Source organism: Terrapene carolina, unplaced genomic scaffold, assembly GCF_002925995.2.
Source record: "Terrapene carolina triunguis isolate 2854851 unplaced genomic scaffold, T_m_triunguis-2.0 Scaffold68, whole genome shotgun sequence".
In the NCBI taxonomy this organism is placed as follows: Eukaryota; Metazoa; Chordata; order Testudines; family Emydidae; genus Terrapene; species Terrapene triunguis.
This window is the reverse complement of record NW_020664419.1, coordinates 47,057,482-47,080,990: the sequence shown is the minus strand read 5'-3', so window position 1 is coordinate 47,080,990 and position 23,509 is coordinate 47,057,482. Positions and strand designations below refer to the sequence as shown.

Below are 23,509 nucleotides of genomic sequence, written 5' to 3'. Positions count from 1 at the left end.
TTCCTCGATGGATGAATGTACCAGTGAGGACTTGTTTGACAAGTCCAGATGTAGAACTGCTTTCATTTTGACAGGTAGGTGGCCCTGGTGGAGGGATTTCTGATATCTAGGAAGACCTGGTGGACTTGCTCCAAGCAAGCCTGCTCTTTGGGATTTAGCCATGGAACTTCCAAGACATCAAATGAAGGGATTGCAGGTTCAGGTGCAGCAGCCGACAGTGGTCCTGAGAGATCAAATCTGGGTGCAACAGGAGTGAGATTGGAGTCTCCACTGAGAGATCCAGTAGAATAGAGAGCCAGTGTTAGCAGGGTTATGCTGTGGCTATTACTATAACCCAGGAGTGGTCCCACTTGATTTTTAGTAGTGCTCTATGTGGGAGTAGGATTGGGGGAAAAGCAAAATAAAGCTTTCCCATCTAGGGTAGCAGGAAGGCATCTGAGATGGAATCTGTCCTGTGGCCTGGTAGGGAACAGAACTGGTGACATTTTCTGTTGTACTTATTCGTAATTAGGTAAATTTGGGGAGTACCCCACTGCTGGAAAATGTATCTGGCTACATCTGGACGAAGAGCACTCACGGTGACTGGAGAAAGACCTGCTCAGGTGATCTGCTAGTTCGTTCTGCGCAGGGTGGATTTGATTTAAATCACTAGTCAGGAAGACTCGATTTAATCATGGATTTCTACATAAATGCATTCTTGTTGGTTGTTATAACCTTAATACATATTCTTCACAACTCAGAGATAGATATAGGTTTCATTTTTAGAAGGTACACACTATACATTTTTAAACAGTGATTTGTTTCATTCGGGCAACCAGGCCTTGCATTTCTTTGTTGCTCTGTTTGCATTTTGCATGCACGCCTGTCTTACCCACAGGTAGAGGAACTTCATTAAAATATTCCCAAACTGAGTCTCTTTTATGGCCTGCTGCCATTATTGGTTTTCCTTTCTAATGAGAGAATGGTGTGGTAGATCTCAAATCAATGAAGGCTACACTCAAAAAGACCTCAAGACTTCTGGAATATGCTGCTCAAACAGTTTCACTTTTGTTTCTACTGCCTGTCCCTCCCTTCTCACATTTTTTTCCAGACTTCTTCTCCTTGTCCAGATCTATTCCGCCCCCAACAATCTTCTATTCATTCAACTTTTTGAAACTTTGCACTTTTAGAGAGAGGTAAGGGATTGATTCTGTGTACACAAATTTGCAGAGGGACAATAGGGTTGAGGTCTGTTATTTATCACCTCTATATATTATTTAAAAACATTTTTGCTGTTAACAAGCATGTTATCTCCGGAGACAAAAAATGACAGTTTGAGAACTGCAAAACTAAGCATCTCTGATGGTATCTTCTAGACTGAGCACTGAGTCCCACTGGGTAGATAGAAAGATTAACCTAAATAATCTATACAGAAGTCCCTGGAATCCCATAAAATTGGGTCCCTAATCCATGAACTATTGGAACTCATTTACAAAACTTTTCTTAAACACTACATTAATATATTGTCTCATACTATAGAATTAGAATTTATAATCCTTATTCCATGATGAGATATCTTTGAGCTATAATGTATCTTAATTAAAACTATCGTTGGATAGATTTTTTCCTCAAAAAGCATTTTATCAAAATAATCCGATTTAAATAAAAAAAAATCTGATTTTTTTTTTTTTTTAAATCATTGATTTTTATCCACCCTGGTTCTGCGCCCCCGGAAGGTATGAGGCCTCGAGGTTGATTGAATGGGCTATACAAAATTCCCACAGGTGAATTTCTTTCTGACACAGAAGGGATGATTGAGCTCCTCCCTTCCTGTTGAGTAAAACATTGCTGCCATGTTATCTATAAAGACAAACAGGTTTCTCCCTGCAATGAGAGGTAGGAAACCCTGACAGGAAAGATGAATCACCCTGAGCTCTCTGACATTGAAATGAAGAGCAAGTTCCATTGAGGACCAAAGATCCTGAGTTCAGAGGGGCCCTAGGTGAGCTCCCCACCCTGGAGCCGAAATATCTAAAACCAGAGTACTTGATGGCTGAGGGCAGAGGAAGGGAACACCCACACAAACGCTGAGAGGATTCAACCACCAATTCAGCAAAATTAGAACCTGCAAAGGTACCGTCAGCCCAGTGTCCAAGTGCAGATGACTTGGTGAGTACACTGAGTCCAGCCACGTCTGAAGGGGTCTGACGTGCGGCCTCGTATGTTGTACTACATATGTGCACAAGTCCATGTGCCCTACAAGTCTCACAGTTTCAGACTATTGTGGTTGGATGAGTCTTGAGGTTGGTCATGAGAGATCAAATAGCTTGGAATATGGACTCTGGCAGAAAAGCTCTAACCTGGGTAGTGTCCAACATAGGCCCTAAAAACTCTATCCTTTGTACCAAGCAAACTATAGACTTGGCTGCATTGATCAGTAGTCCTAAGGCCTTGAAGGCTGACTGAATAAAATGATCACTGGATATAATCTGAGTTTTGGACTAGCCCTTGACTAGTCAGTTGTCCAAGTAAGGGTAGATCTGCACTCCTTGTCTCTTGAGGAATGATGCTACAATGGTCATACATTCTGTAAACTCCTGAGGAGCTGCAGGTAAGCCAAACTGAAGCACTGTGATCAGGTAATGCAAGTGCTTCACTATGACTCTGAGGAACTTTTTGTGAAAGTAGGCATCTCTTAAACCAAGGTCAGTGTACCAGTCTCCAGAGAGCGAATAATGGATGCCAGGATGACCATGCAAAACTTTATCTTTTTGAGATAGCTAATGAGATGATGCAGATCTAAAATAGACCTGAGATCTCTCTTGGCTTTTGGGATTAGAAATAATGGAAGTAGAAACCCTTCCCTCTTAAATTCTGAGGAACCTGCTCTATGGCTTCCACCTGAAGGAAAGATTGAACATCCTGGACCAGAAGTTCTTCGTGAGAGAAAGAGGGACAGGGAGGGAGTAGAAGAAACAAACCGGAGCACTTTTATACCACTCAACACCCAACAGCCCATGGTGATATGGGACCAAGCATTGAGAAAATGGGAAACAAAGGAAAAATGGGGTTTGGCATCCTGGGAATTGGTATGGCATCCTCAAGCATGCCATCCCAACACCTCCTTAGAACCCCTTGGATGTGTAGGTGGGACAGGCATTGAAGCAGAGGTCGAAGGAAAAGGTGGTCTAGGCCTATAATCTTCTTTCTCTGCAGGTCCTTTCGGACAACTGGAATAGAATACCAGAGGAGTTGCTAAGGCCTGAAGTGCTTTCTGGACGGGCTGGGGTGTACAACCCAAGGGACTTTACAGTTGCCCTCAAGTCCTTTAATCCATGGAGCTTAGCGTCAGTTTGCTCCAAAAAGAGCTTGGATCCTTTGAAGGACAGGTCCTGCATAGCTTGTTGGACCTCCCATGGGAGCCCAACGGACTGCACTCAGAAGCTCCAATGCACAGCCATTGTTGAAGCCATGGACCAGGTGCCCAAGTCAGCCATTTCTACAGCAGCTTGCAGTGAGGCCCTCACCACCAATTTTCCCTCATCCACTAGCAAGGAGAACTCCTGCCTGGCATCTTCTGGGAGCATGTCTTTAAATTTCAGCATGGAGTCCCATAAATTAAAGTCATACCTGCCCAAAAGTGCATGCTGGTTTTCAATCCTGAGCTGCAACCGCCCAGTAGAATGAACTTTCCTATCAAACAGGACTAACTTCTTTGAGTCTTCTGATTTTGGGGGGTTGTGCCCTGATGTCCCTGCCTTTCCCTCTCATTGGCAGCAGATACCACCACGATGGAAACCCTGAGATCGTAAAAAAAAGAAATCTAACTAAATACTAATAACCTTAATAACTATCTATTTATAATACAAGAGAGCACAGTCCACTGAGAGAACTTGCAAATGCAAGAAGAACAGTTCCAGTGACCATCACAGGTGGTAAGAAGGAACTGAGAGGGATTAAGGTTGGCTCAGCTCTTTATACCAATGTCAGCAGTATGTAGCAGCACTGGGCGCTCAGGCCACCACAATGGGTAACACATAGGGAAAACTTCCGGCAACTGTGCGTGTACACTAAGAGTGGAATGCACATGGGCAATCACTAAAAGCTCTTCTTTAAGTGATATCTTTCCATGCAGAATGTGCCACAATGCAGCTCTTGCAGTGATCCTATACCCCAACCCAAGGTGGGTCAAGTCACTTGACTCCATCTTGTCTAAACCTGAAAATATGCAGGAGTTGGACCACTAAAGCCACAGAAAATCACAAGCTGGTGAGAAACTGGACCTGTAACACTTTGTCACTCAAAATAGGCATCTTATGCCAATTCAAGGCCAACCCTGAAGATGCATATATTTTTCACTTCAGGCAAGGCTGGAGAAGAAAGAAGTTATTGTAAAATGTTTGCTCCACATTTTCATCTCTTTAAAATATTGAATGTGGCGTTAAAACAGCATTTGTTTTCAAGGATTAAACTATGTCCCCAATCTTCTTCCGGATAGTGAAGCAATTCAGGTATAATTTTCTATCAATAGACACGACCTTCAATATTGTGTGGCTTTCAAAGCAACAGTGCAGAAGACAGACTTCCCAGAATAGCACGATGTGGCAAGTTCTCCATTATACTACTTTTTGGGTAGCAAGTTGCTTCTACTTTATGTACAGTTGCAAACTTGCCGTCAGTAGATACTATTTGGTAGCGCAGATATGGTCCAGAGCATCAATTTTTTTGAGGTAAGCACTTGTGTCAGCCAACCTTACTCTACCATCTACAGATGCCTGCTTGAGACAAACTTGACTCACAAATACTCAACTGTCTTAACACAGATGTAATGTTGTGTTTTCCACAAGGAAATGTTATCATCATCGAGGGAGAGAGTTAGCACCCAGCGAAAGTGATCCTTTCTGGTAATGAATAGGGAGTTCTAGTCCATCTCAGCTTTAGAATGTCCTCTAAACAAATACTCAGTGCTTTCACCAGTAAATACCTGAAGATAATATTGTAATACCCAATCTCGGGTGCTGACATAAAAGCTGCTCAAAAGAGGCAAGGAACAAAACAGAATGGGTACTGAAAAATCAGGATTAAAATGTATTGGCAAGTCTACATATGGAAGCTTGTCATTATTGTTTGATAGATAATGTTATTTATCTCTCATTTTTAAGAGCCCAAAAGTTTAAAATTTAAACAATTTTCCTCCATAATGGTTTACATAGGTTTTCTTAACTTTACTATTTCCAAAAAGCAAGCCACTCTAAATATATAATGAATTATGAATACTAAAACTATTTTAAATAGGAATGTGAAGCAATTTAATAAAAAAAAAAAAAAAAAAAAAAACCCACAAAAAACCCCCGACATTAATATATAAAAACACTAAATACATTTCTTCAACAAATGATTTCCTAATTTGTTATCTGTTATTACACACACAGAAAACCAACTGCTCCTCACTTTATAGACCGATTTTACACAGCAACAGGTACATCTTTTCATCACAATATATTTTTGTGGTTTTTATTTTCTTTTTAAAGAAAAACGCAATGGGTAGGAAGATTCATACTGTAGCATTTAAAATGGGAGGCGGGGTGCTTGACACAGCCTATTATTTCACTTTTAGCACTTTTCCTGTAGGGAAAATGCACAGCATGTGGCAAGCAATATTTGTAGCAGACATGTAAGGAGTCAGAATGAGCAAAGTTGGAAAGTATATGGGCATAAAATCAGAAAGCTGTAAATCACAGCTCATTTTATTCCCTGGAAACAGAAGAATGATTGCATTAAAGGCTTTCAGATACTTTGGCTAAATGAAAACAATCAGCTTTTCAAAAGATATTGGTATAATGTACCTGCCCTTTTAGAGCTGTGTTTTTAAACTTTTGCTTACAATTAAAGCAGCAACAAGATCACAGATTTTCAGAAATGATTTAAAATCCATTTTAACTTACTTGAGCATCTTTTCCCAGATATCACTGTCATAAAATGCATGGTTCCAACCCATTTTCATTGTCCCAACAATGACATTCTGCTTAAACACATCTGATCCTAATTTGTGATACAGTTCCTCACATTCATCCAGAGGGATATGGAATAACCCCAACATAAATGCTAATATAGCACCTGAAAAAAATAAAATAAAATTTTAAATGTAACTTGCGATGACACAATGATGCTGTATTACTTATTTTAATATAATAAGTTTCAGAAGCAATGATAATTCACATATTATATTTTCCTTTAAAAGGTATGATCAATTGACATTTGTGTCACAGGCTCATTTTTTTGTTCAAAGATTATATCAATTTGTTTGGAGGGACATAATTGATAGAGACAGCTTTTACTTTCAGCAATAAAATTACAGAAAGTTTTGTCAAAGAAACAATAAAATATACTTTGATTTATTATTGCAAAAAGTTACGATATAAATATTAAGTTAAGTCTCTTTTTTTATTTGAGAAGGCAACCTAGTATGTGAAGTCTAGGCTATATGTAACAGCCTAAAATCAAATCATGCTGTTTATTTTTCACCCTTTACATACAGAATGTCTAACAAACTCATCAGTTCAGTAAAGATATTAAATAAAGATGTAAAGATTCCAGGAAAGCGCTGAAAAAATAAAAGCTTAGAGTGCTTTGTAATACATGGTATTTATTTGCAACTGATTTGTAGTTAGTCATTCATTCATAGTGCCACGTAGCGTGTATCAAAATAGCCTGACCCTGAACTGCTGAGAAAAAAGGTTCAATGATATTTGAAGAGTATGCTTGCAGAATACCACAGAATGGACTTGAGACAATGCTGACAAGTGCATCACAGCAGTGGCTTTAAGGGCAGGACCAGCATCTATGACAGCATGGAATTTTTGTTCTACTGTGTTAACACAAATACACCGAGGGAGCGTGCCTTATCATTACTAAGAAATGTTACTTGCACTGCAATCTAGAGTCACTTTGCAGCTAGCACAAAAGAAAAGCATAGATGTATTGAAGTGAAGCTGAGCTCTAGTCAGATGCAGAGTTTATACTACAGTAAACCAGACGATACTGCAAATGTGGGCAAGGACACAAATAATCTATATACTGTATAGACATTAGGAATCTGGGTATAAAATAAAATTGGATTCAAATTGGTGCAGTTCAGGAAAATATTGTAAAACTACAGATATTTAAAAAAAGGGGGGGGGGGCGAGAATATTTGGACAGAAGTAATGTCAAAAAATGCATACATATAAAGAACAGCAGGACCACAGATTAGATATGGACTGGCAATGTGATATTATGACTGAACCTCTCTCCCCCTCCCATGCCTCCACAAAAACCCACAACAAGGCCATTGGGGGCTCATATGTAGGGGCACAGTATCAGGGAAAGGGTGTTAATAATTTCCCTTTATAAAAAAATTATGAGACAGATTTTAATTTGACTAGTAGACAATTAAGATAGTGGGGAGAGAATTTAGTAATATCTGAAGAGTTTCAATGCTGGTGAGGGAGAAAAATTGTTAAGGAGAGGCAAAAAGGTATAAATTAGGAGTAATTAGATTAAATTGGGTAAAAGAAAATTTAGGCTCAATATCCCCCCCAAAAAGAGTCCTAGATATAACTGAGATAGTTATTAGGAAATGTCTAATTAGTAGAATAATCTCCCCAAAGGAAGCAGCCAAAGCTCCATTGCTCGAGTCTAGTTAAAAACTAGACTTCTCAGAGTAAAAGAAAATATGTAATAGGGAAAAATCCTGCATTCACAAATTAATATTATCTATACTGCCTGGTCAGGTTAGGCTGTATAGTAGCCTGTTATCATAATGGCAGTAGATGGTATCACCTGCGACTGGCCAAAGTCTCAGGAAGCACCAATGGCTTTGGATGGACGAACATGTGGGGAGTGTCGTGTGACAGCCGATGGAGGTAATGGCATCTAAAGGCTGGAGAATTCAATTACGATTTAACCAGTGCAGCCACAAACCTGAGGTAAGGCAGTGGCAAACCACCTTTTATATTTTCTCTCACAAGAACTAACATGGGAGAACAAAGGTAACATGATCCATGTGTGGTGCTGAATGGTGAGGAACACCTCCCCCACACACAGGCCAGAAGGCTTGATAAATTACACTGGGGAAGAGGTTCTGACCATATAAGAGTACTGATTGCAGTTATGGTGGTGTACCAAATGCTTCAGGAAATACAGTGCCTAATATTTGCTTGAAGGTAAGGAATGACCTGAACTTTCATAAACTAATCATCAGGGTAAAGTATATATGACCAGAGGATCGCTATTGTGACCGAAGAATTGGAAAGATGTAAGATAGCTGTATGTGGAATCTCAAAGCTATGATGGAATTGTAGAGGTAATTTCATGATGGTAAATGGTAGAGGTCATTTCACATACTATTCAGGATCCAAGAAGCAACAGAATATGGAATTATATTTATCTTATCTAAGGAGATAGCCAAGTGTGCGCTTTTATAGAACCCATCAACAATTGACTCATTATAATTTGCCTTTGAACTAAGCCAGTTAATATGTTGATCATACAGGTTTACGACCCAACAGCAGCATCTGATGACGCAATACATAAGTTCTACACATGGTTTGAAGAGACACTCATTCAAACACCAAGCAAAGACATCACCCTTGTAACTGGGAACTTAAAAGCAAAAACTGGAGCTATATGCGGTCATAAAGAAGTAATGGGAACAATAGTCTTTGTTTACAAAATGAGAGAGGAAGGCTCCAATCATCTGGTCATTACATCTTCACCCAACATCCTAAACATTTATATACATGGAGGTTAGCTGATGGTACAACAAAGAACCAAACAGACTATCAAGTAATATTGGGAGATTGAGTATCCACTGGACGAAGACTTTCCCAAGTGCAGACTGCAGGTCAGACCATCAAACTGTTAGCATCAAATAATGTAAAAACAAGAAGATAAGAGTTTTGGTGCATCCAATGCATCTGGATTTGTTCAAAATCAACAAAAACTACATGACTGCTGTACAGAATGGGTTTGAGTCTTTGTCACAGGTGAAAGAGGAGACCCTCCCCCAATGAATTTAAGAATAAAATGAAAACTAGTATACTTGAATCTGCCAAAACACATTTCAAAAAGTCAGCGTCAGACTGCACCATAGTTGATGAAGGTGTTTGAGTAGGCAAAAAATCATGCAGGGTGAAAGGAAGTGGCTTGGAGACTGAAGAACACAGGAGAAAATAAAAGAAATTTGAGCAGACAAATTCAAAGGCAGATTAGATGAGAAGAGGGAATACATCAGAGCAAAATGTGAGGAACTTGAGAATTATAAAGAGAGAAATAATATAAAAGGTATGTTCACAGTGGTCACGTTTCTTACTAAAAAGTTTTCCTCACCACCTAGTATAAAAATCATCATGATGGCTGGATTCTTACTGACGGCGATATCAAATGCAGGTGAAGAGATTGTTATGTAATCTGTACACCTCACTTACAATACAGGATAACAGAAATGAGAATACAGAGCTGAAGTCATCAATACCGCAAGAGAAAGTGATGCATGCTATTATGAAAATGAAGCCAAGGAAAGCATCAAGAGTAGATAGTGTACCAGTAGAATTGCTGAAAGTGATTGGTGACAGAGGTCTTGATCTCATGGGGAAAATTTGCAAAGATGTATAGATGACTTGAAATTGGCTGCATGACTGCACAATGGGAATCTGTTATATCTCCTTTCCTTGGAAAGGGCAGAAAGAGTATAGTAACTAATGTATCATCTCCCTGATATTGCCTGTGAGTAAAGTGATGCTTTACTCACAGGCACTATCACGGAGATGGTACATTACTTCACCGCAGGGGAATGACAGAAGCAGAACCACTACCACAAGTGTTTCAGAGAAGAACAAGGCACATATAATCAAATCGCAAATATGTCATAACACTGAAAAATGCAGGGAGTATAATCAGCCATTGATTCTGTTTTTCACTGACTGCTCCAAAGCATTTGATACAATCCAACATGATCATCTGTGGAGGATACTGGAAGATATGGGCAATCCAAAGCATCTCACTGAACTCATCCCAAGTCTCCACTATCAACAACACACCCTGGTGTGAACAGCAACGGGTGTCAGCAAGTGGTTTTCCACTGAATGCATTCTGTTCCAAGTTTTTCCAACATGTATGCAGAATTATTATGAGACAAGCCCTAAAAGGTTTTGATGAAGTGGAAGGAACTGGGATTTCTATTGATGGACACTGCTTAATTGACCTCAGATATGCTGATATAATGCTCTTTGCTGCAACCATTGATGTAATGCAACAAACGTGGAGGTCTGTAAAAATAGTTAGTGAGGTATATAGACTATTCCTGAATAGGCAAAAATAAAAGGCACATACACTGACACAATTAACAACAGATGCAAGCAGACATCATGATTAACAGTCAAGCTATAGAGGCAGCACATGAATTTAATTATCTGGGATCATACACATCCAACCTAGAAGACTGCTGCAAAGAAAACAGAACATGGGATGGGATGGCTCGCTCAGTCATGGCCTTCCTTAAGAAATTCTGGAAAAAACTTGGCATCTCAAAATACATGAAAGTTCAATTGGCGAAAAGCTTAATTCTTTCCATAGCGATTTATGGACGTGAATCCTGGGAAACTAATGCTGCTTACAAGAAGAAAACTGAAGCCTTTGAGATGTGGCTCTGGCAAAGACTTTTGCATATCTTTGGACAGAAAACATGAATGCGGATGTTAGAAATATTACTGGAGAAAAATGGACTCTGTCCTTGGAAATCAAAAGGCACAAACTTGTGTACTTTGGTTACATCAGGAGTAGAGATGGAAATAACCTTGAGAAAGTTATTATAGAAGGAACGGTGTGGGGTCATCATGGTAAGAGATGACCAGCGAGGAGATGGATAGATGGCAGTCTGCATTCGGGAAAGTCTTTTTCCATTGGACGCTCGATCTCCCATGTCCAGATATCTGTTTGGTTCTTTGTTGTGCAGTCAGCTGATCTCCATGTATATAAAATGTCTAGGATGTTGGGTGAAGATGGTGTTTATAATGACCAAATGATTGGAGCCTTCCTCTCTCATTTTGTAAATGGGAGGTGAGCTGAGTGTGTGAAATTAGGGATGGATTAAGAAGGCTTCCAAAAATTATGCTATGATGTCACCAGTATTCAGACATGAATAAACAGCCTGTACTTGAAACTGCCTATTAGATCTGGAAGTTCTTCCTAATATTTATGATTCAACTGAGTACTTCCTCATGGAAAGTCAAACTGCAATATTTCAAGTCATGATGCCTGCTAACATATTCTGGGAACAGATTACATTGGAAGAGATATATAGAACAGGAGAAATTAGGTACTTAAATTTCTAAAGTGAAGTATGCTGTTTTGTACCTAAGCTGTATTGTGTTGTAACCTATAATATACCACTTACATCAGCCTTAATAATATTACATTGTTACTGACTTGACATCACTTTTTGAAAAGTGAACACCAGGGTGATTAATTGGTCAGTTTTGATCTTTAAAAAAACTGTTATACTAAGATGGTTTTGGAACCTTTCTTCTTTTCTTGGGAGAAGCATCAGCCCCCCTCTTGAGGTTGTTTTCTAAATCAACACATGGGGTAGTAGCAGGAGCTCCTGAAAATAACACACTGCTGTTTGAACAGTAGCTTAAGATGTACAGCATGGATGGGCAAAGAAGCTTTGGTGCCCACCTTAACATAATATGGCAGCTTGGGTGAGAAATATCACCTCCCAAGAATGAGATGATTATAGTGGAGACCACTGAAGGGGAGATCAAGAGGCTGGTTGATGGAAAACCAATTCTATGAGGGAAGATAAGACAAGGGGTGGAGGGAGACATAGGTGCTGTATTCTCTTCAAGTGGGTGGCAGATCAGATGGTTGCCAGAAGAGTAGCGACAAGCAGGCCAGGATAGCAGATTGGCATGGGACAAGAGGAAGAATAGGAGCTCAGCACCTCTCTGTAATTGTTGTTCACCCTGTGATGGTTCTCTCTTTTGCAGAGGAAACTGCTTATCTGCCCCCTCCCACAAGCTGCCAGAACTCAGAAGAGGAGCACAACTGCTTCCTCTCCCCTGGCCCCAAATTCACTGCACATCTTCAGCCTTGTCTCTTCAGGCACTTTGGACATCTGCTGCCTAGAGTCCCACTCCTGCTGATATACAGGAAAGAATCTCAGCAAGTAGCAAGGCTTTCCCCTGGACATGGGGAGGCAAACGGCTCAAATTAAAACACTATTTAAAAAAAAGACCAAGATTACAAGTATATTTACCATGACACTCACTTTTTAAAGAAATAGCATGTTTAAAAAGAACATCCAGCCATGGTAATAGTATGTACACACGATCGTAATACATACAGTGCTGACATATTAATATATTCATGACAAGCCTTACCACTTCTCTCACAATCATTCAGTTATTGTGCACAACTTACAGATCCTTTATAATTTTTGTGTGCAAAAAGTATCCCTTTATTTAAAAAAATTATAAGTTCTATTAGGCATAATTGAGTTTCCTAGATATTTTTAGTGTGTACTATGTAGAATCAGATCAACAAGCACTGTCTTCTATACTGAGGTGCCCATTTTTAGTCACTCAAACCTTATAACAATTATGAACCACATCAATAAAATTATGTGTCTATTAAGCATCTTGGAATGTGATGCCAAAGAGATAGTGGATTTCAATCCCCCTCCCAAAACAGCAAGACCCAGGAAACCTCCTAAATATCAAGGAAAAGAAGGTGTACGTACATAACATATTAATATTATTGCATCTGTTACATTTGTTTGTAGACCCTTTGTGGTATTGCTCAAAACCTGCAATACTCCTCATCAGTATTTATGGGACACCAAATATCTTGATAGCTAGGTGTTAAAGAGCAATTTCTTCAAAAATGAATTCCTCTCATAGTTTGATGGCTCAACATAAAATTAGATTGAAATCACGTGGTAATAAACGAGCATTCTTTGTGTCACCTACGATTCTACTTGGCAAAAAATTATAGCCAAGTAACCTAGGTCTTAAATTATGCTGTAAATACAAAAGCAAACTTCTCAAAGTCGCAGCCAGTTACCAAAAAAATAACATATTCCCTAACCAAAGAACTGGTTTACATTTATAAAGATGGAGTTCTTTTCCTGGGGGAAAAAAAGATTTTTCAAAAACAAGATTTTCTTCTTCTTTTTACTTTTATTAAGTTTATCATATAAAAATCCATAATGTGAATACTAATTACCTGTGCTTACACCACAAACGTAGTCAAAAAGTTCATGAACAGGCTTTCCAGTAAGTTCTTCTAGTTTACGTAAAGTCTGAAGTGCTACTAAACCCCTGAAACATATTAAAGCAACATCACCGAAAATGGTAGTTTGGTTACGTCTTACACAGAGCTAAACATGTACACAGTTTGAATAAGCAACAACGAAGACAGGACATAACAAGTCTACAAGGTTTTAATACAAAGGAGGAAGAGGAATTTTGTAGTTTGACAATTATAATGAGGAGTAATAGGATGCAATCAGAAAGGGAAAGTTATAGGTTAAATACCAGTGACTAATGATTTTGGGTGCCTAACTTAAAAGCCCTAGAAGGAGACTCTCGTGCTCCATGGTGCTCAGTACATTCTGAAAATCAAGCCAAATTAAGGTACTCAAAATGACTAGTCACTTTTTAAAAACTGTCTAGAAAGTGTCCTGTAGGAAGCAATCCTGCAGATAATCTAATATGACTTCTCCATCTCTAACTTTTATTATCTGGAAACTAAAGTACAGGAAATAAGATATCTGTGGATGAAACACAAATGGGTACCATAAAACTGATTTTACATTTTGATTACATAAGAAAATGCATTTAAATTTTACTTTAAAAGTTGAAGAATTTTGCAGATTTGCCTTAAGACACCAAATAAAATTAAGTTTGCAAATTTTCTATTCCCTTGCTTTAGAAATCATACCATAAAAAATAAAATTACAATATGAAGAGACCTACAAGTTTTAGCATCTAAATCCTTGAAAATTAAAGGATTTACAAATAATTTTATACTGAAGTCAATAGAAATGTAGTCCCCTGTTTTCATTAAACTAGTTTCTACTGCACAGATCTAACTCATGGGAGAAAAAGTCAAGGCTGCATAGTGAAAATGTAAAGCCCTCGGAAAATTAAAACTAAGTACAAAAACTGGAATATTTTATTTGGGTAGGATTAATGTCTCATAAAATGGGAAACAATCTGTTGTCATTCACCTTTATAGCTCATTGTTTCAAAACCAGACAAGATGATAGTGATTAAAAGAAACTAATCCTTGAAGGAAGCTTTATAATTTTTATGCTGTTGGTTGTCAAAATAAATTCAGGTCCTAGTGGCCAGGAAGCCAGATTTCCCACCAAAAGGCAACTGGCACATCCCTTGGCACTCTGACCACTGAGTCTAAAGAATAAATAGGAAGAAACAACTTTTCAGCCTGAAGATTATCCCTCTAGAGCAGAATTAAAGTAACATGGCACGATGTCATGAAAAAATACACACACCCACTGCATGTATATCTATTCTATGGATACATAAAAGACTTCCGTATCTAATATAGTTAATCTGGCCTCTTTGTAAATAATAAAACCATGCAAATATTCAAATATTTGTACAATTGTAAAGCAGAAAAGCGAGAGCCTTTTGTTAAAACTACATTGGTATTTACATTTTTAATGAAGACTGCGCCTATTGCTACCTTTTTATGATCTTGAGACCCCGAGCTGCAGGCTTCATGGGTCCTCTGCCAAAGCATCACAGCAACCTACAATTGTCTGAATTAAGCTGGACTCTGCAAGTCTTATTCATGCTAGAAAGGGCTGAAGTAACAGTCCTTAGAATGTAAACTCCTTGTAGAATGAACCCTGTCATCAAACATGTCTGTCCAGTTTAGAGCATACTATCAGTGCTAGATAAATTAAATATAGGACTGAAAAGAGCCATTGCATTATATAAATCTATTTTCACCATGTCAACTGTCTCAAGACTTTTCCTTTGCGTTGAAGTTTTCATGCTCTAAGTGGAATGGTGATTTTCTTTAGGAAAACATTAACAAAAGTCAGCTGAGTAGCTTTGGAGTTATGCTAAAGGGGTGACAAGGCATATCCTTTAAAAGAGAAAAAAAAAATTATTTCCATACTCAAGTAACCAAAACAGGATAGTTTTGGAACTTAAAACCTGTCATGGACTTAGTCCTAAATAACTGCCTTTGAAATGAATGAAGAAATTTTACTCCTAAAGGCATTCTGTGCCAAAAAATTAAAAATTCTGCGCCAAAAAAAAAAAAAAATTCTGCACACAATATTTTAAAATTCTGAAAAATTCTGCAAATTTTATTTGACGAATACACCTCTACCCCGATATAACGTGACCCAATATAACACAAATTCGGATATAACGCGGTAAAGCAGCGCTCCGGGGGGACGGGGCTGCACACTCCGGTGGATCAAAGCAAGTTCGATATAACGCGGTTTCACCTATAATGCAGTAAGATTTTTTGGCTCCCAAGGACAGCGTTATATCGGGGTAGAGGTGTAAATGGGGACGCTCCAGCATGGTATTGGGGAACACAAGCCACAGGCTGCACAGAGGTGGGAGATCACTGTGAGCAGGCAGGCCCAGCAAGGCAGGATCCAAGTGTGAAGGGGCTTAGTGTGGAGGGATCCAGGTGTGCATTGAGAGGGTTCTGTGTGGGGCAATCTGGGTGCGGGTGGCTCAGTGGTGGATCCAGGTGCAGGGTGATCTGGATGCATAGGGGCTTGTTGTGTGGGCTTATGTGCAATGGAAATGGGACTCTGAAGGGGGTGGCTAGGTGAAGGTGGTTGGGGCTCAGCATGGGGATCTAGGTATGAGGAGATAGAGCTCGGCAGGTGAGTCTGGGTGGGGGGGGGGGGGGGGGGGGGGTCCGGATGCGCGGGGGTAGTAGGGTTCGGTGGGGGGGGGGATCCATGTGCAGGTGGCTGGGGCTCGGCAGGGTGGGGATTTGGGTGTAGGTGGCTTGTCGGGATAGTCCAGGTGCAGGGGGAGTGGGGCTCGTCAGAGGAGTTCTGGGTGCGGGGGGGGGGGGGGGAGGGAAGTGAGGCGCGGGGGGGGGGTCTGGGTATGGGGGGGTCTGGATACACAGGATTGGGTAGATGGGGGGGCAGCTCCCTGTACAGGGATCCCTCCCCATGCAGCTGAGAAGCGATGGGTGCAGGAAGTGCGGGGGAAGGAGGATAGGAAGAGTTTGCAGAGCTTCCTACAGCCGGGGGAGAAATCTGGGGGTGGATCTGACACGGCCCCGGATGCCGTGCAGGGGAAGAGGAAGTCCTGCCCTCCCCAGCCCAGCACAGGGTCGGAGCCATTGGCCGGGTCTTCCCCAGTCCCGCCCATGCCCCACAGTGATTTACTTCTCTGCCGGCTGCCCTGGACACCAGAAACATACTGCTTGGGCGGTCACATGACCATTCTTGTGGCTTCCCTTTGCTTCCCATCACAAAGTCATTTTTCTGCAGGGAAGCAAAGAAATCTGCGGGGGACATAAATTCTGTGCATGCGCAGTGGCACAGAATTCCCCCCAGAGTAAGAAATACTGTGCAACTATACCTATAAGCTACTGGCCAATATTTCACTTTCTATTGGGGATTATCTGTAACCCACATTTTTTGAACATGTTTGAAAGCACTTGTTCTTTTTGAAAAATTTAGGACCCGAACCTGCAAACACTTATGCACATGCTTCAGTTCATACATGTTAGTAGTTTCACGGAATTCAATGACACCACTCACATATGCAGAGTTAAGCATGTTCATAAGTGTTTTCAGGATTGGAACTCTAGTCATCAAGTAAGTTAGGAAGAGGGGGGAAAAAAAAGGATCAGTGACTGGCAGTGGAAGAGGATGCATGAATCAGTAGGCCTTTAAATATTGCTTTCTTCACCACACCATTTATTCTTCTATAGATGACAATACCAGCGGAGCTGCTAAAACAGAATACCTGAAAAGCTGCTACTTGCTATACCCAATGTGAGAGAGTAGTGTGCTTTTGTGTTATCCTTGCTCCAGGAACTACATGTGTATTTGTTTGTCTTACTGCGAGTTTATTACCACAAGCAAATACATTTATTTTTAATTTTTATACCAATTATGAAGTTTTGTAAGCTGATTCTTCCAACCAATTAGCAACTTTGCACTCTAACCAGCATAATGCACAATGGAACCCTTTAAGATTAAAAAAACTAAATTAATGTTTTTAGAATGTCTAATCTCAGGTACCAGAAGTATTAAGATTAATCATAAATTAACAACAGAAAGACTTTTTACAAAAAGAATCTTACATTTGTTTCCTTTACTTGCCTCCATAAACAAACTAGGGATCGATTCCCACAAACACTTATGTACATAGTTTACTTCACACAGGTGAGTTATCTTAGGGGATCAACAGGACCAAGCACCCATGTAAAGTTAAGCACACACACAAATGTTTGTAGGATCAGGTTCTAGAGGTTAGAGTTTGACTGCAATTTGACCTACATTTGCAGTTTACAAAGGGATAAAGAGTTTCTGTCATACCTTGTTCCTCCTCCATCAATAGTGAGAATTCGAATTCCCCAGGCTTTCACAGGATCTGTATATCCAATTATAGCCAAAGCCTCCATAACGGCAGCATGAAGAGTTTCATCAGTTCCTTGTCTCAGCTGTAGTAAGCATGGAATTATTTTTTCCTATATTTGAAATGAAAAAAGTTGTATTTAGAATAAGTGTTAATACCAAAAAACTTCCACCTTTAATTTACTAATTTAAAATTTAAATTTAAATGCAAAGTTTAACTTAAAAAAAAAAAAAAAAGCTATTTTTTATTTTAAGGAAATTTACAATCTCAGGGCGGGAGGGGAGGAAAAAGTCCAACACCATGTGTCTTGTGTATTCACGAGAAACTTTATATCACAATGCAAAAATCAAGGATGAAACAGTTAAAAACGTCTAATATCTATTACAACTACAGCTACAGGAGTTTTAGAGTTAGGATGTTAATTTTGGCGTACTAGCCAAATAGCAACTCAGGTAATTACATTAGCCCAGATCCAAAAAGGGACTTAAGCATAGCAATGCTCAGCATTGCAACACCTGAATTCTAGTCACCTAGCCACACACTGGAATCGGCAAACGCTGCGCCGGACACCTAGGCTCCCTATACAATGCATGGAGAGAGAGAGAGAGGTGCCTGAAAATGGGATGCACAAAAACCAGCATGCTCAGTGAGCAGATGTGTAAGCTAGCCCATATCAGACACTGAGGAGAGGGGAACATCCTAGGTCCTGCCCCCTCAGGGACATAGGAGCCTCTCTCTGGGCTGGAGGGAGGTACCTACCCCGGGCAGTGGGTGGACACTTTCAGGGAGGCTAGCATCCTGGCTCTGCCCCATCCACACGAGACCCCACCCCACCCCTCAGGCCCTCCCTGCCCTGCCTCCCACAGCCAGAAAAGCCCCAGGCCCATCGGAACCCCAAACCCCCTTCCCCCTGCCACTGGAGGAGCCCCGGACCGCTCCCAGCTGTGCCAGCAGGCCTACTTAAGCACCGGCCTGGCTGTGCCGGCCCCAGCCCAGCCACGCCGGCCCCGGCAACCCAAGCACCCCTGAGCCGGCCAGAGCCACACTGGCTGACCGACTCGAACCCCAGCCACACCAGGAAACGGACCTAAGTCCCAGGCCAGCTCCAGCTGTGCCGGCCCGAGCAGCCCCAGCACCCCAAGCAGCCCCAGGCTGGCCTGAGGTGTGCTGGCCAACTGACACGAGCCCTGGGCCAGCCCCAGCTGCATTAGCCCAAGCTGCATCAGCCACGGGCCAGCCCCAGCAGCTCCAAACTCAGGGCCTACCCAAGCCACACCAGCTGGAGAATGGGAAAGGCAGTGGACCTCCCCCAGCTGCCCATCGGAAGAACGCTGAGCTTTTCATATACACACCTATTATACCCACTGCCTACATACCTATCGCTGCTTGGAATGCACAGCTGGGAACCCTCTGCTAGAATCAGGTATCTTAGGTGTATAAGCCATTTCTTGAAAGAACAGCAGTGGCCCCTGGCTAACTCCACACAAAACAGCCAGTGGGTCAGGGTGGGAAGTGAAAGAGGAGGAGTCCCCTCTTAGAATCTTTAGCCCAGTGGTCAGTACTCATTGCAGGATGTGGGAGACCTTGGCCTGGATCAAAAAAGGGATTGGAACAGGGGTTTCCCATCTATCAGGGCTATTCTGATGTGGGTCTCCTGTTGAAGCTGTTCCGCCTTGGATAAACAATTAAATATGCATTAGGCTAGAGAGACAGAACGACTGTAGTTCAGCGGCTAAGGCACTCGTCTAAGAAGCAGGAATCCCCTGTTTAAATCCCGTTCTCTTCAAGTAGAGGGAGGAAGTGAACTGGGGTTTCCCACATCCGGAGTGAGTACCCTATACATTGCACTAAGGGTTATAAGTATGACCCTACCAAATTCATGGCCTTGAATAACGCATAACAGACTGTGAAATCTGATCTCCCCCATGATACCTAGCTATTGTACGGGAGGGACAGGGCTGGGGGTACCCCAGCTGGGGACTCCCACCATGTGCTGGGCTCCAGTTGCTAGTCCCAGCTGGGTTGGGGAGGGATAGGACTTCCTCTTTACCTGGAGGGGCAGCTCCTGGGGCCGGTCAGACCCACCTCTGGGCTCTGGTGAGCTGGACACTGAAGGCAGCACAGCCGCTGAGCTCTTGTAGGGGAGGGGCAGGACTGGGGACGACCCATCTGGGGTCTCCTAACATGCAACATGCTCCAGCTGCTAGTCCCAGCCAGGCTATGGCGGAATGGGACTTCCCCTTCCCCTGCAGGGGCCCCTGCCCCTCCCCTAGTGCAGCCAGGGGAGGTTCCTGGAGGTGGATCTGACTGAGCCCCAGGAGCGGCCCATGCAAGGGAAGAGGAAGTCCTGTCCCTCCACAGCCCTGCCGAGATTAGCAGCTGAAGACTGGCGCACAGTATGAGACCCTGGCTGGGGCACCCCCGCCTTGCCCCTCCCCATCTCTGGGCTCAGGAGTTCAAGGGGCCTTGTGTTGGCTGTGGGGAGGAGGCGGGATGGACCATGGTGTCCCACTGACCTTGGGCGGTCACCCACCCATAAGGCAAGCCCTGCCCCCAAAAAAGTGGCAACACCCCCCCTTACTCTGTGACCCCCCCATAACCCTCTTTTGGGTCGGGACTTCCATGGTTACAACATCATGAAATTTCAGATGTAAACATCTGAAACTGGCTATTTAAAAAGTCCTATGACCATGAAATTGACCAAAATGGCCCATGAATTTTGTAGGGTCCTAGTTATAAGGGTAGCCTCCTTCTCCCCCATGCCATTTTGTGTGGAGTTAAGGATGCTATGAGCACACCTTCTGGATCAGGCCCCTGCAGACAAGAGGCAGGGGAACACCTGTCTCCACCTGGTTTGAGAATTGTGCTGGGGTTTAGGTGTGATATTAGGCATCTGGAAGCCTGCCTGATGCAGTGGTACACATGCCCAAAGACAGAAACGTAGGTACCTACTGAGTTTAGATGCCTACAGGGTTAGGGGAAGGGTAAGTGGGAGTTTTGTGCATCACAGTAATGCCTAAATCTGGGATCTGGGCCATTTCTGGATCTGGACCATTCTGCCTAAATTCTTCCTTTTGTTTTGAACAGATATGGTATTCATAGTTTGTTATGAACTACAATGCCAAAATCTAAGGTGTTTATTAAGACAAAATAAAGCTCTCTCGGACAGGAAAAGCCTTCAAATTATTTCAGTTGTACGAAGAAAAGTTTCTGTTCTGTCATACTGAACAGTCTATTAGGTTTATTACTGCTATTCATTATTTGTATTACAGGAGCACACAAAGGACCTCAATTAGGATACGGGTTCTGTTATGGCAATGTACACAGTATTGCTTTGAGAACTAAAGAATTCCTTAACAATTAACGTATAGGAGAATTAAAAGTCCAAGGTTTTCTCCAAAGCAGACATTAACTGTCAATGATGATGGCTTCCATATGAATCTCTTGGAGGTAATACATTAGCAATAAAAAAATTGAAGACACTCACATAGTACAAGTATAAGATACAACAGTTTAAGAAGAAAAAACAAAGTGATAGATTATACATTTATTTATTTTATGATAAAACATCTGTCATTACATAAGAACTTATTATCTATCTGTAGTTGATAGGTTGAGCATGAAAGTGATTTGTACCTTAATAGCAACTCCTCTGGTTTCTGGAAATTCCAGAAGATGGTAAGTCAATTCTTCAATCCTGTTGATAGAGACTCTTCGGTTAGAAGATCTTCGTAAGGCCTGAACTAAAGCCCGTGTTCTGTTATCAATACTCACTCTTGCAATAATCTAAAGATAAACAGATATGTATATTAAGAATATGAAACTGCTCCAAGAAGATATATACAAAACTTGACAAGACTTTTTCAGAATTTTTGTTTTCTTAGATTACTCCAAGAAGAGATGAACGACTTATAGTAGAATACCACTATAGGCTTCAAGGAAGGTGGTTTTATGTTTGTTTGTTTGGGGTTTTTTTACTGAACTGATCTCTGGTTCTTCATTTACGTAAACTAGAAGAGCCTATTATAAATCTGGCTCACAGTGACAGTCCTTCAAATAACTTGGTTCAATGTTTCACCTATGCAGATGAGATTTCAATGTAGCTTTGAAATGATAACATTATAACATGCCTCTGACAACTATAGTAGCTAAAAAACCCAGTATTTGTAAATACTAAGCAAATACTTGCCTTTTCTCTCTGAAGAGACAAACGCTTTTCTTTCCCTTCTGCAGTTTTGATCTCTTTGCCGCCATCCTCTTCATCTTTCAAAGACTCTTTGCGTTCTTGTGATTTATCTTCTGAGGCGGCTTTTGTCTCAAATCTTAACTTGGGGACCAGACTGCCTACATAACTGTCTACAAAAGCTTGTACACTGTTACTAGGGTATGAAAGGAAGCTTGCAATGCTCTTTTTAGTGGAAGTTGGAAGAGCAATATTTGTCTTTTCAGCATCTTGAATCTCAGCAGCAGAAATTAAAGCGGATGCTGAACTCATCCTATTTTCATTACTCATTATGTCACTTTCTGGTGAATCGAGTTTATTTCTGAGTTCGTTCTTAGAGTCTTGTAGAAAAGCATTTCCTTTTTTCTCTTGATCCATAACAGTATTAGTGCCAAAGTACCAGTTGATATGATTTGCTAAAAAGTTGTAAGTCTCTCCAAAATTTGTAGTGAAGTAGCTTACATGAAAAAGGTTGTTTTTAATATCTACAGAATCTTTTAAAGTATCTTGATTAGTGCCACTTCTACTTATCAATGTAGACTCTGAGTTTTCATCTGTGTGAACAAAGTTCTTTACAATTTGACTATTGTTGTAATCTCCCTGAACAGCAACACATGTAGTTCGTTTATCATTTTCTAGGTTTACCTGGAGATTGTTTTCCTGAACATTATTTTCAAATGCTTTCCCCAATATGCCAGAGTTGGGCTTGAATCGAGCTATTCGTGCAACCAGTTCACTGTGAGTGCCAGAAACAGCCTTTGAAACAGATTCAAAAGTGTTCTTAATTCGTGACATACGATTATTCACTTTTGTTAGTCCCTTGGGAGAAGAAGTGCTATGTTTAGAAACTCTATAATACAAAAAGTCATGGCTATAATTGTGTTTACTACACTCCAGTGTTTTGCTTCTGGTCCATTTACATTGAGTTTTGCTTGAATGAAAAACTCTAAGTGGAATACCATGACTAATCCTCCAATAAAGTTTAGGTCTACACAAGTAGTACAGCTGCTTGTTTCTCTGCTTCCCCCAAAGGCTTCTTGTGTTAATCAGGAGATACAAATATTCATTTAAAGGCAAATTAACTGACATTACTTATAAATATTTATGTCTTTCATATGTTGCTTCTTTACTTCACGCCAGAAAGCTTATCTCAAAAAAGTCACACTTCATGATGTTATCTGAAATGGAAAAACATTAGTTAAAATAAAGATTAGGAGTAGTTTACAAGTGAATACAATTTAGTTCTCTTTCTACTTAAATAGGGAACAAACATATTCAAATGAGATAAGTTCTTAGGGGTACTGTATTGCTCAGAGTATTTGGTAATGACATGCAGAACCTTCCCACTTTAAGTTATTAGTTTAAATGCACCCCAAGGCAATAAGCATCAACCAAAGTCACTCAAAATATTTGTTTGCTTATAAGAAATCAGAAGGTAGCCCCCATACAGTTTCTAATAGACAGGTGAGCAGAGACCAAGGGTAACATGGAAATGTCATCCCTAAAAATGATTTTTCCAGTCAAGGTGTTGTATGTGTTCTGTGAATAAATAGTTGACTTTACACTTTAGGACTGCAAATCCAGCACATTCCACCAATAAAAATAATATCTTGAATACCTTTCATCCTGAATCTTATAAATCTCATACAACCTATACACTGAGATT

General features: G+C 40.8%; 1 protein-coding gene across 1 annotated transcript in view; it reads right to left on the bottom strand.

Moving 5' to 3' along the window:
* PNPLA8 (patatin like phospholipase domain containing 8) overlaps positions 1-23,016 on the bottom strand; it is a 63,243-nt gene extending 40,227 nt beyond the window's left edge. The window contains exons 1-5 of the mRNA XM_029910873.1: positions 21,811-23,016; positions 21,258-21,407; positions 17,582-17,733; positions 13,246-13,340; positions 5,925-6,096 (exon numbers count right to left, since the gene is read on the bottom strand). Of these exons, the coding sequence (XP_029766733.1) occupies positions 5,925-6,096; positions 13,246-13,340; positions 17,582-17,733; positions 21,258-21,407; positions 21,811-22,932 (1,691 nt within the window). The 5' untranslated portion in view covers positions 22,933-23,016. The remainder of the gene's footprint in view (positions 1-5,924; positions 6,097-13,245; positions 13,341-17,581; positions 17,734-21,257; positions 21,408-21,810) is intronic.
* Positions 23,017-23,509: the final 493 nt, after the last annotated feature.